The sequence below is a fragment of the Pongo pygmaeus genome, chromosome 3 (genome assembly GCF_028885625.2).
Source record: "Pongo pygmaeus isolate AG05252 chromosome 3, NHGRI_mPonPyg2-v2.0_pri, whole genome shotgun sequence".
NCBI lineage: Eukaryota > Metazoa > Chordata > Mammalia > Primates > Hominidae > Pongo > Pongo pygmaeus.
The window spans coordinates 115,796,917-115,812,770 of NC_072376.2; the positions used below are offsets into that span (position 1 = coordinate 115,796,917).

At 38.6% G+C, this 15,854-nt stretch overlaps 1 protein-coding gene across 11 annotated transcripts in view; it reads right to left on the reverse strand.

Annotated features, from left to right (window-relative positions):
• CENPE (centromere protein E) overlaps window positions 1-661 on the reverse strand; it is a 98,078-nt gene extending 97,417 nt beyond the window's left edge. For 10 of the 11 annotated variants that reach the window (XM_054485231.2, XM_063663949.1, XM_054485232.2 and 7 more), the window contains exon 1: window positions 490-614. In XM_054485231.2, the coding sequence (XP_054341206.1) occupies window positions 490-545 (56 nt within the window). In that variant the 5' untranslated portion in view covers window positions 546-614. Of the gene's footprint in view, window positions 1-489 lie in introns of all 11 variants that reach the window. The other variant, XM_054485226.2, reaches the window with a different exon arrangement.
• Window positions 662-15,854: the final 15,193 nt, after the last annotated feature.

Sequence of the window (15,854 nt, forward strand, 5' to 3'; positions counted from 1 at the left end):
GAGGTGTCTGTGTTGTACAAAGGTACTAAAAAAAATTGATAAATATTTGTAGAATGGTCTTGAGTGACGACTGAATGTAATATGACAAGACAGACTAGCCCTCGTCTTCAGGGGGTCTGGAGACAGCAGTTACGTGTAAAATGACTAACTGTGATGAGGGCCAGGAAGGCACGGTCCCATACGACTTCTCTAGGCGGGGAATGGGGCAGGGAGGAGCAGATGCCGTAAGGCAGAGCAGCACAGAAGGGAAGGTCTGTATGTCGGCGAGACTGAGTTAAATTTAAGTGAATCTCGCAGCTGGAAAGTATCTTCTAGATCTCCGATCCTCCCCTGTCACTTTACAGACCCTGAAACGACGGCCAGCAGCCGAGTTACTAGACAGCAGAGTCGGGAAGCAGCGGCTCCTGGAAACATCGCAGGCCTCGCCCCTCCGGCTCAGGGCGGCGCCGCAGGCTCAGCGGGCACTGGGCCGTGGTGTGGCCCCCCTACCTGCTGTTCAGCGGCCGCACTCGCACGTAGACGGCCACGGCTCCTTCCTCCGCCATCCTGTCGGGCTGAACTGGTCCCAGGAAAATGGCCAGGACCCTCTGCGGCCGGCACTTCAGGGCGCACGGGCCGCCCCGCCTTTAAATTTAAAATTTCCCAAACGCCGCATCTGATTGAGCCGTGGCCTCGTGACGTCATGGGCCATTCCACGTGCAGCTCAGCACGGGGGACGCAAGGCGGGCGGCGGGACCACTGCTAAACAGGAGAGGGGGTTTAAAGGGCCCAGCAGAGAGTCGGAGGAGAGGGCCGAGGGGAGGGGCTCCCAGGAGTGGGCAGAGAGTGGTGGTCCTGGAATACCAGAATACTATTATTTGCCAAAAGCCAGCGAACATCGTCCTCCACCCCATCCTTAAAAAGTTTGGAACCTGTAGACGAAACTAGGTAGATACATGTATTTTTCACTACCCAAACAGAATTGCCGTCTTTTAAAGAAACTGCACCAACAGTTTAAAATAAACTTTAAACAGCAAGAGTTGAAACTGTCCAGTCCAGAAACGTGACAAGCCTGTTGTGCGCCTTAGAAAATCTGAGTTTAGGCTTTTCTCCTGTTTCTCTCTTTCTGTAACTCGTTTCCATTAGCTGTGGCTTCCTTAGAGGTTGAATTAGGGAAAATAAATACCGAGGACTGAAAAACTCATTGAGTAATGGGTTGATACTTTTTTTTTTTTTTTTTTTTGGAAATGGAGTCTCACTCTGTCAGCCCAGGCTGGAGTGCAGTGGTGCTTATCTCGGCTCATTGCAACCTCCACCTCCTGCATTCAAGTGATTCTCCTGCCTCAGCCTCCCGAGTAGCTGGGATTACAGGTGCCCGCCAACACGCCCAGGTAATTTTTGTATTTTTAGTAGAGACGGGGCTTCGCCATGTCGGCAAGGCTGGTCTCAAACTCCTGACCTCAGGTGATCCACTTGCCTCGGTCTCCCAAAGTGCTGGAATTAAAGGCGTGAGCCACCGCTCCTGGCCTGGGTTGTTACTTTTATTTACTAAGAGGGAAAGCTATTCTAAATACAGTGATTTTTTTCCCAGAAATAGTGCTTGTTTTCCCTTTCTTCTCTCTCTCTTTTTTTTTTTTTTTAAATAAACATGAGTTCTTGCTTTGTCACCTAGGCTAGAGTGCAGTAGGCTGAATACAGCTCACTGCAGGCTCAACTCCTGGCCTCAGCCCAAGTGGGATTCCCACCTTAACCTCCTGAGTAGCTTGGATTACAGGCACATCACAAGCCCAGATAATTTTAAAATTTTTTTGTAGAGACGGGGTGGTGGGGGGATTAGGGTAGGGGGTGGTGGGGGGATTAGGGTAGGGAGTGGGGTCTCACAGTGTTGCCCAGGCAGGTCTTGAACTCCTAGGTTCAAGCAATCCTCCTTGCCTTGGCCTCCCAAAGTGCTGGGATTACAGGCATGAGCCATCGTGCCTGGCCTAGCTCTTTATATGTACTTTAGAAAGCTATCCAAGATGTTTCATTTATTAAGAGAAATTCAAGGTGCACAGTTATGTACACAGAATATGTCTGGACATACATACATAATTTCTGGAAAGATACACAGAATATGCCTAATTTCCTTGCAGAGTGAGGACTGAGTTAGATGGTAGACTGAGTTAGGTGAAAGTAGTTTCTTTCAATTTAAAGAAACTATAGATAAGAACAGTAAAGAAAAATGAGTCTATTCATTCAATATTTATTTTGGTTAACCAGCTGTGAGGTAGTATAAACAACTCTTTTTTATTGCTAGACTGTAAAGATACTTGGCTGTATCTAGTAAGAAAATACAGAGTTAAGGAAGGTATATTTTAACTGTTGTTTTTGTTTTTAATTGTGGGCAAAAATGAGACAGCTGAAGGCAAGGAACCTATGAAGAAGGAGAAGGGAGATGTGATTAACCAAAATTTCTAATGAGAGAAGAGGAGATTGGTTCACGAGTAAAGAGAAGTCATCAGCCTTTCATAGTTGTGCTTATGATGGTTGCTATGACTGTCTTTTTTTATCATCACAGCAGGTGACATTTATTGAAGATTTACTATATGCCAGGCTCTCTATTATATGCTCTCTATCCAATTTTTCATCTGACTTTCCAAATTGTTCATCAGGAAATATTCATTGAACAACTATTATGTGCCAGATACAGTTCTAAGGTCAGGAAGCACAACAGTGAATAGAATAGACAAAGTACCTGTTGTTGTAGAGTTGTTATTCTCTTAGAGGAGATGGATAATACAGAGAAATCTCAATCTCTCTCTCTCTCCCTCCCTCTCCACACACACACACACACACACACACACACACACACACACACACACACACACACATAATGTAATGATTGGTAGGATCAGGAGACAGAGAGAGAGTGATAAGGTGGGATAAGAGTGCTAGTTTCTTATGAAACACATTCTTGTGGGAAGCAGCAGACAATACATAACAAATATATAGTAAAATAATGTGTTGGGAGGAAGGTTTATTTTAGATGAGATGTTCAAGAAAGACCTGAGGAGGCGACCTTTGAAGTGAAACCTATGTGATAAGAGTGAGCCAGACTTGGGAGGACAAGAGAAAGGGCGTACCAGACAGAGGAACAAGTAAGTCAAAGAAGCCAAGGCTTGATCGAGTTTGTCATCTGTCTGAGACACAAAGGGGAGGGCCCTGTGACTGAAGCATTTGTGGCAATGGAGAGAGGTAGGCAGGTCCAGGTCCAGGCCCCGTGAGGCCTTGTGGGCTGTGATAAAATGTTTGGATCTTATTCTCAAGGGTGAGGGGAAGCCTATGGAGGGTTTTAAGCAAGGGAGTAAAAAGGGATTCATTAATTCCTTCAAACAAGACGTTCTTTATTTCACTATGAAAATAGAAGCTTCCAGAAAAGACTTTGCCCTAGTTCCTATCAACCTGGCTACTCACTATGTGCATTTGTGCTTGCATACTCGCCTTCCAGACTGTAACTTTATAAACATCTGTGTGTTTTCCACTCTGGAAACTCTCCATGTGTGCACTGGATACCGTCCTCTCCTTCTCACTCTCTGTCCTGCTTGTCATTTTCTCCTGCTCTAGTAAACCAGTCTTAACAGCAAACATATGCCTTAATTTCTCCCATATTGAGTGTCTAATATATATGGCAAACTTAAAATGTCTAATACCAAATTCACGCTCTTCCCCTCAAAATCTGCTCAATCAGCAGTTTTCTGCTTCTCAGTTGTTGGCAAGTCCATCCTTCCGGTTATCCAGGTGCAAACTCTGGAGCCATGCTGCTCAGCTTCACCTGAAAATTCTGTCAGGGCCACCTTGAGAATATTTCAGAATATGAAAGTTTGTCACAACTTATGCTTCAGCTACCTGGTCCAAAATATCATCATCTGGCATTGAGCTCATCTCAGTGTTTCTACCCTTGCCCACCCCCACTGCCTGTCTGTTCTCAACACAGCAATTTGAATGATTCTGTGAAAATGTGTCAGATCATGTCACTCCTCTCTCAAGACCCCCAGTGCCACACCTTCACCCCCACCCTCTGATTTCTCTCAGAACAAAACCCAACGTCTTTCAGTTGTCTCCCAAGCTTCACATGATCTTGCCCTTTGTTTGCCCTCTGGCCTTACCTCCTACCACTGTCCCTCCCCTTTGCTCTCCCCACCCCAGCCACACGGGCCATGGACAGTTTCCTGAATCCCAGACAAACCCCCTCTTGAGACCTTTGCACTGGCTGCTGTGTCTGGATGGAAGGCTCTCACTCCAGATATCCATGTTTCCCTCCTTCCCATTGATTCCAGTGTTTACTCAAATGTCACCCTCTCATAGGTCTCTCTCTATAAAATAGCAACTCCATTGTATGTTACTTCTATTTCTTAAATCTTCTTAAATTAGTTACAAGATTACTTGTAACTTTTAGACATAATATGTGTATGAGTATTAATTTATGTATATATGTCTCCTCCTACTAGAGTGACATAGTTTTTGTTTACTCCTTGTCCCCTGTGTGTACAGAGGTGCTTGGCATACAGGAAACATTCAATTAAAAATTACTTATTACTTAAGTATTACTCAAATACTTATTGGCATAATTTCTGGAAAGATACACAGAATACACCTAGCTTTCTTTGGAGGGAAACGACTGAGTTGGAAAATAGATTCACCTTTCATTTTATATCGTTTCATAACTATTAATATTTTCACCACATGAATATTAGTTTCTCTCAAGTTAAAGAAATTAGTTGACATAAATCAGTGCATAAAATGGAGTCTACTCATTCAGATGTGTTTTTGTTATCTAGCTCTGAGCTCATAGAGATTACCGTTTTTCATGACTAAATTGTGAAGAGGCAGGGCTGCTTCTAATAAGATAATCCAGAGTATTGTGGTGTATACATACTATGGAATACTACTCAGCCATGAAAAGGAATGAAATAATGGGATTCATAGCAACCTGGATGGAATTGGAGACCATTATTCTAAGTGAAGTAACTCAGGAATGGAAAACCAAATGTCATATGTTCTCACTTATAAGTGGGAGCTAAGCTATGAGGACTTAAAGGCATAAGAATGATACAATGAACTTTGGGGACTTGGGGGAAAGGGTGGGAGGGGGTGAGAGATGAAAGTCTACACATTGGGTACAGTGTACACTGCTTGGGTGATGGGTGCACCAAAATCTCAGAAATCACTACTAAAGAACTTGTTCATGAAATAAATAAATTAAAAATCAATAAATAAAATAAAAGGATAATAACCAACATGCATGGAACTGGAGGCCATTGTCCCAAGTGAAATGACTCAGAAACAGGAAGTCAAAAACTGCATGTTGTCACTTATAAGTGAGAGTTAATCAATGAGTACACATGAACATTGTAATAGTCTGTTCTCGTGGTGCTATGAAGAAATACCCGAGACTGGTTAATTTATAAAGAGGTTTAATTGATTCACAGTTCTGCATGGCTAAGGAGGCTTCAGAAAACACAATCATGGTGGAAGGCGAAGCAGAAGCAGGCACCTTTTTCACAAGGAGGCAGGAGAGTGAGTGGGAGCAGGGGAAATGCCAGACGCTTATAAAACCATCAGATCGCTTGAGAACTCACTCAGTAACAGAGAACAGCATGAGAGAAACCATCCCCATGATCCAGTCACTTCAGGTCCTTCCCATGACACATGGGGATTATGGGAATTAAAATTCAAAATGAGATGTGGTGGGGACACAGCCAAACCATATCAGACATATAGAGTGAATATAGACACTGGCAACTCCAAAAGATGGGAGAGTGTGAGGGGACTGAGGGATGCAATACTACCCATTTGGTACAATGTTCACTATTCGGGTTATGGGAACACTAAAAACCCAAATTTCATCACTACGCAATATATCTATGTAACACAACTGCATGACATGCACAGATGTACCCCCTAAATCTAGAAAAATTTTCAAAAAGAGAAATGCACAGATGTACCCCCTAAATCTAGAAAAATTTTCAAAAAGAGAAAAAAAGAAATAAACATGTTCTGATAAAAAAGAGATGGACCAAGTAAATCCAACTAAAAAAAGTTAAAAAATATAAAAATAAAAATAAATTGAGTGGTCAGGGAAAGCATAAAGATTAAATAACCTATCTAAAGTTATGGAACTTCTGGCAAGAGAGGCTTAACATTTGGATGCCTACCATTTCTCTAATAGGCAATCGAAATTTTTTGTTAACTTTTTTTTTTACCTGAAAGATTGATACCTGCATATGATCAAAAGATTCAAATGAACAGAAGATTCACAGTGAAAAACAAATCTTCCTACATTGACTACTAAGGTGTCATTTCACCTCCCCAGAGGCAACTGTGCCATTTCCTAAAGTGTTCTCAAAATAATTTACAGATAGGCACACATATACATCTTTTTCTATATTGCATATCTTTTACACAAAAAGTTACCTGTCATACATGCTGCAGTAAACTGTGCTTAAATGTGATCTTTATGTAAGTGTTTTCATTCAGTTTAAGAAGAAAAGTGAATTTCTGAGGCATATTAATTGCACACACTTTTATGTTGATGTTTCAATGACTGTTTTTTTCCCCAACTGTGTTATTTATGCTGAAGCTGCAGAGAGCACTGTAATCTTTCCCAAAGCATGGCATAGCCTTGAATGGTGTTTTGAAGAGTGTGAATATGGTGCAAACTGTAGGATTTGGAGAAGCTACTGATATTAAAAATACACATCAGTTCAAATTACTCACCTGTTCTCTCTCATTTTAATGCATTTCATAGAAAATTAATAGTAATATACTTATTACATATAATCACCTTCAATGGGGTAATTTTTTTATTTCAAATTTTATTTTAGATACAGGAAGTACATATGCAGATTTGTCACATGGGAATATTGTGTGATGCTGAAGTTTGGGGTATGGATGTCATCCATAGTGAGCATAGTGCCTGATAGGTAGTTTTTCAACTCCCTCTCCCTCCCTCTCTCTCCCTTCTAGTAGACCACAGTATCTGTTGTTCTACTGTGTATTCCCATATTTATGTCCATGTGTGTCCATGTGTGGTCAATGTTTAGCTCTGCTTATAAGTAAGAACATGCAGTATTTTATTTTCTGTTCCTGCATTAAGTTGCTTAGGATTATGGCCTAAATAGGAGTAATTTTTGTTTAACAGAGAGTATGACTAATTTTCAAAGCATAATTCTTATTTTTAATTTGGAGACATCTATTTGTAATGATCACAGACGTAGTATCTCTTACCTTTTAATCACAGTAACGGGATTTGTATGGCATCATGGGAACTTCTCTGGCTTGGGTCAGTCCAAAGACTATTTCTAAGCTATGCCGCACTGGAAAATCATTTATCTCTGTCTGTCACCATTTTCTCATCCATACAATGAGATAATTGGATGAGAAAATTTCTAAGAGTTTTTTTCAGCTTCAATAATTCTATAATGTCTTCATTAAGGAAAGAAAACTGAATTGCTAAGAGAATAGATTTTAAGTTACTCACACAAAAATATGTGAGGTAATGCATATATTAATTAGCTTGATTTAGCCATTCCACAATATATACATACTATAAAACATCATATTATACCCCATAAATATAAGTACTTTTTGTCAGTTAAAAAAAATTTTATAGGAAACTTGTTCAAATTGAGTATGGCTGAGTGTAAAATTGAATATAGATTTGTGAGGGAGTAGGAAAAGTGATCTGTGTTACCGAGAAAATCTAAGATAGTCACAATGTGGCAGAGGATGATGGCAGCCCACCAAAAGCTATTCTCTTCTTTCTGGCCAGAAAGCAAGATTACATTCCCAGCCTGTCTTTGCAGTCAAGGGCCACTTCTAGTCCTATATAAAATTCCAGGGGTGCACTTTTCCTGCCTTATCCTTGGTGAGCATCCTTTCTTCTTTTCTTCATTGATTCTTCCAAATACTGACCACTCTCTTCAAGCCCAGGTTTCATCCTCATCTTTATTGAGAAATCAGGACCATCAGGCAAGATGTCTCAACTTCCAGGTTTCTCACCCTACCTCCTGCTCTCCTACTGATCTATATCCCCACCAACTCTTCCCTCTTTTCATGCATGTCCAGAGTGAAGTGTCTATGGTGTCTGAGATGAGCCCTTCCATTTATGTCCTTGGATCCTTTCTCTCCAGTGTCCTCCACATCCTTGCTCCAGCAGTTATTTTCTCTCCTATTTCAGAAAAATGCTAGAAAACAACAAAAAGAATCATCCGTAGTTTCACCTTAAAAATTATCTAAATTGTCCAGTGAATGTTCCTTCTATTACCCAGTCATCAAATTTCATCTTCCCTAAGGTAATCTATGTTAATTAAATTTATTTATCTTTCTTGAATATATGCAATAAATCTATGTGGATAAATAACCAGATGTTTTCATATTTTCAAGGATAAAATCATTCTGTAATTGATCTAAAATTTGCTTTTTACACTAACAAATCTATATATAGATCTGCCTTTTATATTGGCTGCATAATGTTCAATTATATGGCAGCATTAGAGTTTATTCAATCATTTCTTTCTTTTCTTTTCTGTTTTTTTTGGAGATGGAGCCTTGCTCTGTTGCCCAGGCTGGAGTGCAGTGGTGCAATATCAGCTCACTACAACCTCTGCCTCCTGGGTTCAAGTGATTCTCCTGCCTCAGCCTGCCGAGTAGTGGGGATTACAGGCACCTGCCACCATGCCCAGCTAATTTTTGTATTTTTAATAGAAACGGGGTTTCGCCATGTTGGCCAGGCTGGTCTTGAACTCTTGACCTCAGGCAATCCACCTGCCTCGGCCTCCCAAAGTGCTGGGATTACAGGTGTGGGCTACTGCACCCGGCCTTAATCATTTCTTTATGTATATTTAGATTGTTTCTAATTTTCAATATTGCTTATAATACAAAAATCCATCTGCATATATCTTTCCATACTTATGCTTTTATTTTCATAAACTAGATTGCTAGAAGCTAAAATGCCAACTCAAATGATATGCTTGTTTTGAATTATAACAAGTACTACCAAATTACTTCTCAAATAATTTGTACCAATTATATTACAACCAAGAGTCTGTGAGCATCCACTTCCCCATTTCTTCATCATCACGGGTACAAATCAATATTTCTAATTTTTGTCAATTTTATAGGAAAAAGATATTTTATTTTCATGTGCAATTCCTTGATTACTAGTAGGATTGAGCATCTCATCACTGCTTATTGGTAATATTTGTATCTTGTATCTTATTTTTTGCATTGTACATTTGTACTGTGTAGTCCTTTGCCCCTTTGCCCAGTTTTTTTTTTATATGGATTGTCTTTCTAATTGACGTGTTATAAGTCTTTGAGTATTACCGATTACCTATCTAGCAAATATTTCCATTTGGTCAGTCATTCGTCTTCTAAATTGTCTTTGTATAAGGTTTCTTTATAGCGTCCTTGTTTTTGTCCATTTGGGAAATACTTCCCTACTTTGAGGTTATAAACATGTTTTATTACCTTTTCTTTTAACTTTTGTTATTTTATTTCTTTCATTTACAAATTTAATTCTTTCTTGTAGTTTTTGTTTTTAACTCTCTTGATGGGTCTGTCCACTCAGTTTATAAATATTTTAGGTCTTTTTTTTTTTTATATACAATTTGAAAGGTTTTCTTTGTGTTACCCTGCATGTATCTGGAAGCCTTTCTCATTTCTTTTTTTTTTAGTCTATGAAGTAATTATATTTACTGTCTCACTTCTTTGTTTTCCATTCAATCTTCAAATACTTATAATTTGGCTTACAATCCTACTGTCATGTTAATAAAATTAATCTATGGGTACCACAGTAAGTAAATTTCTGAACAAAATGGACATTTTTCAGTGCTTTGGGGCATTTTTAGTGCTTTGGGCATTAGGTAGTCTCCAAAGATGGCTGCTTTGATTTTCTCCCCTCGCTGTTGTGTATCCACCACTCCACCCATCAAAAGATGGATTCGATTTACCCTCGTCTTTAATCTGGTCCTCTTTCTTCCTAGCACAGTAGTCTCAGGATAGCTAAACTTACATGATGGCTGGCTTTGCAGAATAAGATGGAAGCTGCTAGGTCTCTTAAAGTTTAGGCCCAGAGCTGGCACAGTCATTCCCACCATAATCTCTTGGGCTAACTTCACAAGCCCAAGCTAGCCACATGACGAGGCCACATGGAGGAGCTCCAACATGCCAGACACGAGTGAAGCCTCTTTGACCTTCCAGGTTAGACCAGTTTCTGATCAATGCTGCTTTGTAAATTTCCCTGGCTAATGCTGCATAGAGCCAAAGAAGCATCTGACTAACTCCAGTTGATCCCCTAAATTGTGAGAAATAATAAAATTCAGTCTTTTTTGTATGTAGTTCTAATGAAGTTTGACAAATACATGGAATTGTGTGATACTCACCAGAACAGTTCCATCATCTTCCAAAATTCTTTTGTGCTGCTCGTTTGTAGTCAACCCTCCCTTACACCCAAGATTTGGAAACCACTGATCTGTTTTGTGTGCTAATTTTGCCTTCTCCAGAATGACATAAATGGGATTTTACAGTTTATAGCTTTTTGAGCCTGATTTATTTCACTTACATTAATGGATTTCAGATACATTGTGTTATTGTATCAGTAGTTTGTTCCTTTTAATTGGTGAGTAGGATTCTGTTTTTTGGATGTATCACAGTTTGTTTTATTCAATCACCAGCTGAAGGACATTTGGGACATTTGTTTTCAGTGTTTAGAAATTTTGAATATAGCTGCTAGAAACGTTTATACACTGAATTTTGTGTGAACATCACTTTTTATTTCTCTTGGATAAAATATCTAAAATTTAATTTTATAAGAAATTGCCAAACTGTTTTCCAAAGTGGCTATACCTTACATTCCCACCAGTAGGGAATGAGTTCCAATTGCCTCACACACCCTCATTTGAGCTTGGTATTGTCATTAAAGAAAACCCCTAGACATTCTAATAGGTACATAGTAGTATATTATTGTGGTATTAATTTGCATTTCCTTAATAATTAATGACGTTGAACATATTTGCATGTGCTTATTTGCCATATATATATATACATATATATATATACACACATATATATATATATATGTATATATATATATATATATATCTTCTTGGTGAAGTACCTGTTCAGATACTTTGCTCACTTCAAAAAATTTGATTGTTTTCTTACTTTTGAGCCTTAAGAGTTCTCAATATATTCTGGATTCAAGTCCTTTACTAAATATAGAATTTGCAAACATGTTCTCTCAGTTTGTGGTTTTTCTTAACAGTGCTTTTCTCTTAACAGTGGCTTACACACAACAAATGTTTATAATTTTTATGAAGCCCAGATTGTAATTTTTTTCTTTCATGAATTGTACTTTTGGTGTAATATCTAAGAACTCTTGGCATGACCCAGAGTTACAAAAATTTTCTCCTATGTTTACTTTTAAAGTTTTATAGGTTTACATTTTAAAGTAGATCTATGGTCTATTTTGTGTTGATTTTTATATAAGATGTGAGATATAGGTTGATATTTACTTTGGGGCATATGGATAGTGATTTGTTCCAGCATCATTTGTTGAAAAAATTGTCTTTACTCCATTGAATCACCTGTGTACCATTGTAAAAAAGTCATTTGATCTTACTTATCTGGTTATATTCCTGGACTCTGTATTCCATTTCATTGATGTATATGTCTATTTTTAGTTGTTACTGTTTTAAGCCATTAAATTTTGTATTTGTTTGTTATACAGCAAAATGTAACAATATGTGACACAGTCACTGTCAAGAACTTTGGAAGGGCTGAAATTTTACTCCTCTTGAAAGCTAACAAGTTAGTCTGCCACAGTTTCATGAATCCTGGTGGAAGACCCAAGACTTCTGGGTCAAGGATGAAGAAAAATTTACTAATCAAACCAATAGCCGTAGCCAAAGTATTTGCATTTTTGTGCTGGTTTTCTAAACCCCAATTCCCACAAGGTGATGCAAAGAGGGCCAGGTAACACCTGTCCACACAGGTATAATTTAATCACTGATGCACAAGAGATACAGTAATACCACTATTAGTATAAGTGGCAAGTGACATAGTAGTTCCACTGATGTATTTCAGCCTCCCCTTCTTTCTGTGGCTGATTTTTTTTTCCAGAATCAGGTCAGACATTATCTTCCAAGCAGCCTCTGGTTCTTTATCCTCTGAGTTCCTGTAGCATCATATGTAGTATTATGACTTTGAGTATTATATCTTCCTTTTTAGGCAGTGAGCTCTTTGAGAGTAGGTTCTAACTCATTTTCCTTATACTCTAATTTGTCAAACTATTAAAACGTTTGATGTACTTCCTTTTGAAGCATCTGTTGATACAGTTACCATGCCTTCACTATCTTGATGATTTCACAAGAAATGGAACAAATGGAATACTTGTAATAAAAGGCCCTACTTTTCTTGATGATCGTTTCCCAAAGAAGTTATTTCTGTACTGAAGGAAGTAGCTGAAAATACCTATGAAGTAACTGCTTTCCTGAAAATAGTACTTGTTATAGTATAAGTAGAAGGGGCCTTAACATATAATTTTTAAAACGCTTATAGCTGTGGGAAATACGAAGTCTCTAAAATACGTGCGTGCCGGTAATATTGAGAACAATGCCATTTTATTCCAGGATCCAAGAAGGACATTGCATAATTAGCAGAACAAATTGACAAGCAGGGCACATAGTTTACATCTCCATGGTAGGTAAGAATGACTATTTTGATTACAATTTCATGTGTTTTGTTTACTTTTTTTTGGTAGGGGGACAGAGTTTCGCTCTTGTTGCCCAGGCTGGAGTGCAGTGGCGTGATGTTGGCTCACCACAACCTCTGCCCCCTGGGTTCAAGTGGTTCTCCTGCCTCAGCCTCCTGAGTAGCTGGGACTACAGGCATATGCCACCACACCCATCTAATTTTGCATTTTTACTAGAGACGGGGTTTCTCCATGTTGGTCAGGCTGGTCTTGAACTCCCGACCTCAGGTCATCTGCCTGCCTCGGCCTCCCAAAGTGCTGGGATTACAGGCATGAGCCACTGCGCCCAGCCTCCTTTGACTTTTACAGCCTTCAGTGTCTTCATCCTAGTACAAGAAGACACACTGAATTTTTATAATAAAATATTTATTAAATTTGGTGAATTATGAGATCTGCTAACCAGTAAAACACCCTGGTTTAACTTTATTATTGCTTATATTTTTGTAAGTATTTTAAGCATAACTATTTGGTTTGGTTTTTGAAAGTTATTTTCTGAATATTTTGGCAAATGAATGTGCAAGAACATCATGAGTTTTCTTGGTGCACAGAATAATAATGCTATGGGTTTATCTGGGAACCTAATAGAGCTTGCCGTAGTGTAACATGGAGCTCTTTGCTGGAGTGTACTTTCTCTTGTTAATTTTTTAGTTTCTTCTAAACAGGTTGGTAATTTGATTTTTCTATTTCTGAGAAAATCTGTCATCTTAAAAGAAACTTTTGGAGAGTTAACTGAAAGTGAAAGCAAGTTCCAAGGAACCCCCAAAGAAATATCATAACTCATCACTTTATCCTACCACCAACTTTTGCTGCTTCATACAAAAAAAACCCAATAATAACTCAACCTTGTAGGAATCTATGCATCTACTATTTGGAAACGTAGAGTTAAATGCCCTTAATATATAGCTAAGAGATTTGAAAGAGGTTGCCTCTGAGGAGGGGGTGTGGGCAGTAGATGTGGAGTAGGGAGTGTAAAGTACTTTTTTGTTTTCAGCCTTCTAGAACTACCTTATTTGAAATTTATGTGCACATAGTATTTCAATAAAAATAAAACAACTTATAAAAAGAAAACATAAAAAGAAATGATCACCCCCAAACTGGGCTTAGTTCTTGCATTATTTCTTATAGGCTGGATATAGACCCACAGAAAGGAGGCTGGATTGACCCTTCTTTAGTGGAGGTTTCCCCAAAGACCCTCCTGGAGTGAAGGGTCCCCAGAGGACAGTGAAACACAGGAGTTAGGTGGTTGAGGCATGAGTTGGCCATGAGCAAACAGTGAAGGTAAGAGAGGATTACTTATACCAAGAGAACCACAGATGAGAGAATCTTCCAACACCCCCAAATAAAAAAAGTCAATACAGTTGCTTCCCAATGCAGTCTACTCCACCCTGCTTTCCAAAGTCTGATGTTCCCTGTTTAAAAGGGAATCTTAAGTAAAAAGCCAGCAGTTTTGGGACCCTTTGACATGTGGCTCCTTCACCAAATCCTGGTATCATCTCTGTGAGAAAGATGAAAGCAGAATCCACTTGCATCATCAGATGTTCTGGGTCTTCTTTGCTTGTCAATTGAAAAATAGTAAAATAAAATGAAAGTATCTCAAGCTAGGCTACAATGTCATTCTTACCAATCTTTGTACCTTGACCAAACTTTGTCATTTGAATTAGAGTGTTCTATATTGGGAACAAAGTTGGCCAGAATGACTTAATGGCTTATAATGGGAGCTAAGAAAGATGGGGCAAGGATTGCTGCCCACTATATAGGTATGACTTCCTATGGTCCATTCCCTTTGGAGGCATTGAGCTCTGGGTTCTCATCAGTGGTATTTATCTGGTTATCCAGATAAACCAGAAGAGGTCTCCATGTAGAGTAAAAGGGAAAAGGAATATAGGGCTTTGGTGGACTCTCCTGGATTGTAGGGAGGAGTAGGTAAGATAGAGGGCAACTCGTGGAGCTAAACATCCCTTGTTAGAGCAAGTGCCTCTAGAGAGATCATATCAGCTTTTCCAGGCAGATGGCGATAAATGACATTCTTTCTGTCTCTCCCAGAATCAGGATGTCTAAAGCTATTATTTTATTTCCATTTCCCTTCAGGATCACTTCAGTCCACTAATAATCAAACAGTAAGAAAGATCATGAACTAACAATTAGCCTACCTAATTGTACCACTTAGCCAGTCTTATTTCTTTAACTGTTGCCCCCAAAACAGGAGCCTTCTCAACTGAATTAATGAAGGCAAGATACATTATGTCAACTACATAATGCTGATTGACTATTGAGTATATCTTTATATCAGGAACTAGGCACTTGGGATGCATCTTTGAACAAAACAGATAACAATATTTTGCTCTAATTATGCATTTTTCATTGTAATCACTTTTAGTGATAGCTTAGACCAAGAGATTAAAAATTTCAAGTACTTCTTCATTCCTTGTAGACCTTTGCGCTCTAAACACACACACACACACACACACACACACACACAGAGACACCTTAACATTTGAGGTGTTTAATGGTAAATGTTGAAGTACAAATGTGCTTTTAACTTTATTGTTTTCTACCACTCTTATTTTTTTCTGCTAATGGCCATAAAGTACATTCTTTCCGAATCTTAGTTATATTTGCTTCTTTTTTCGCTAAGATATTTTTAACCACTGGATAGCAAAAGTCAAATAATCATGTACAAGTTTTTAATTTTATCTCTCTCAAACATGTTTTTGCTTTTGAAGCATTATGTATACTGTTTTATTTCTTTAAGTAACAATTAAATTCATAAAGTTAGAGTTTGTCTTATATAGTAATAAAGATGGTTTCCTTACTCCACTTCCTGTATTCAAACTATTATCAATGATAGATAATATATAGGAGAGAAAATTAAAATAAAGTAAGAATTTTTATGAACTAGAAATGACACAGCAGTGTAAAGTGGTGAAAAGGCTAAAGCCAAGGATCTGCTGGGAATCTAGTCCCTATGAATTAAAGGGTCGGGCAAGAAAACCAAGCCAGATTTGAGTTTGAATTCAGGAACTACAATAGAACTTTTCTATTCAGCAGAGGAGACTGATAAAATTTACTATCAGTATCTGCC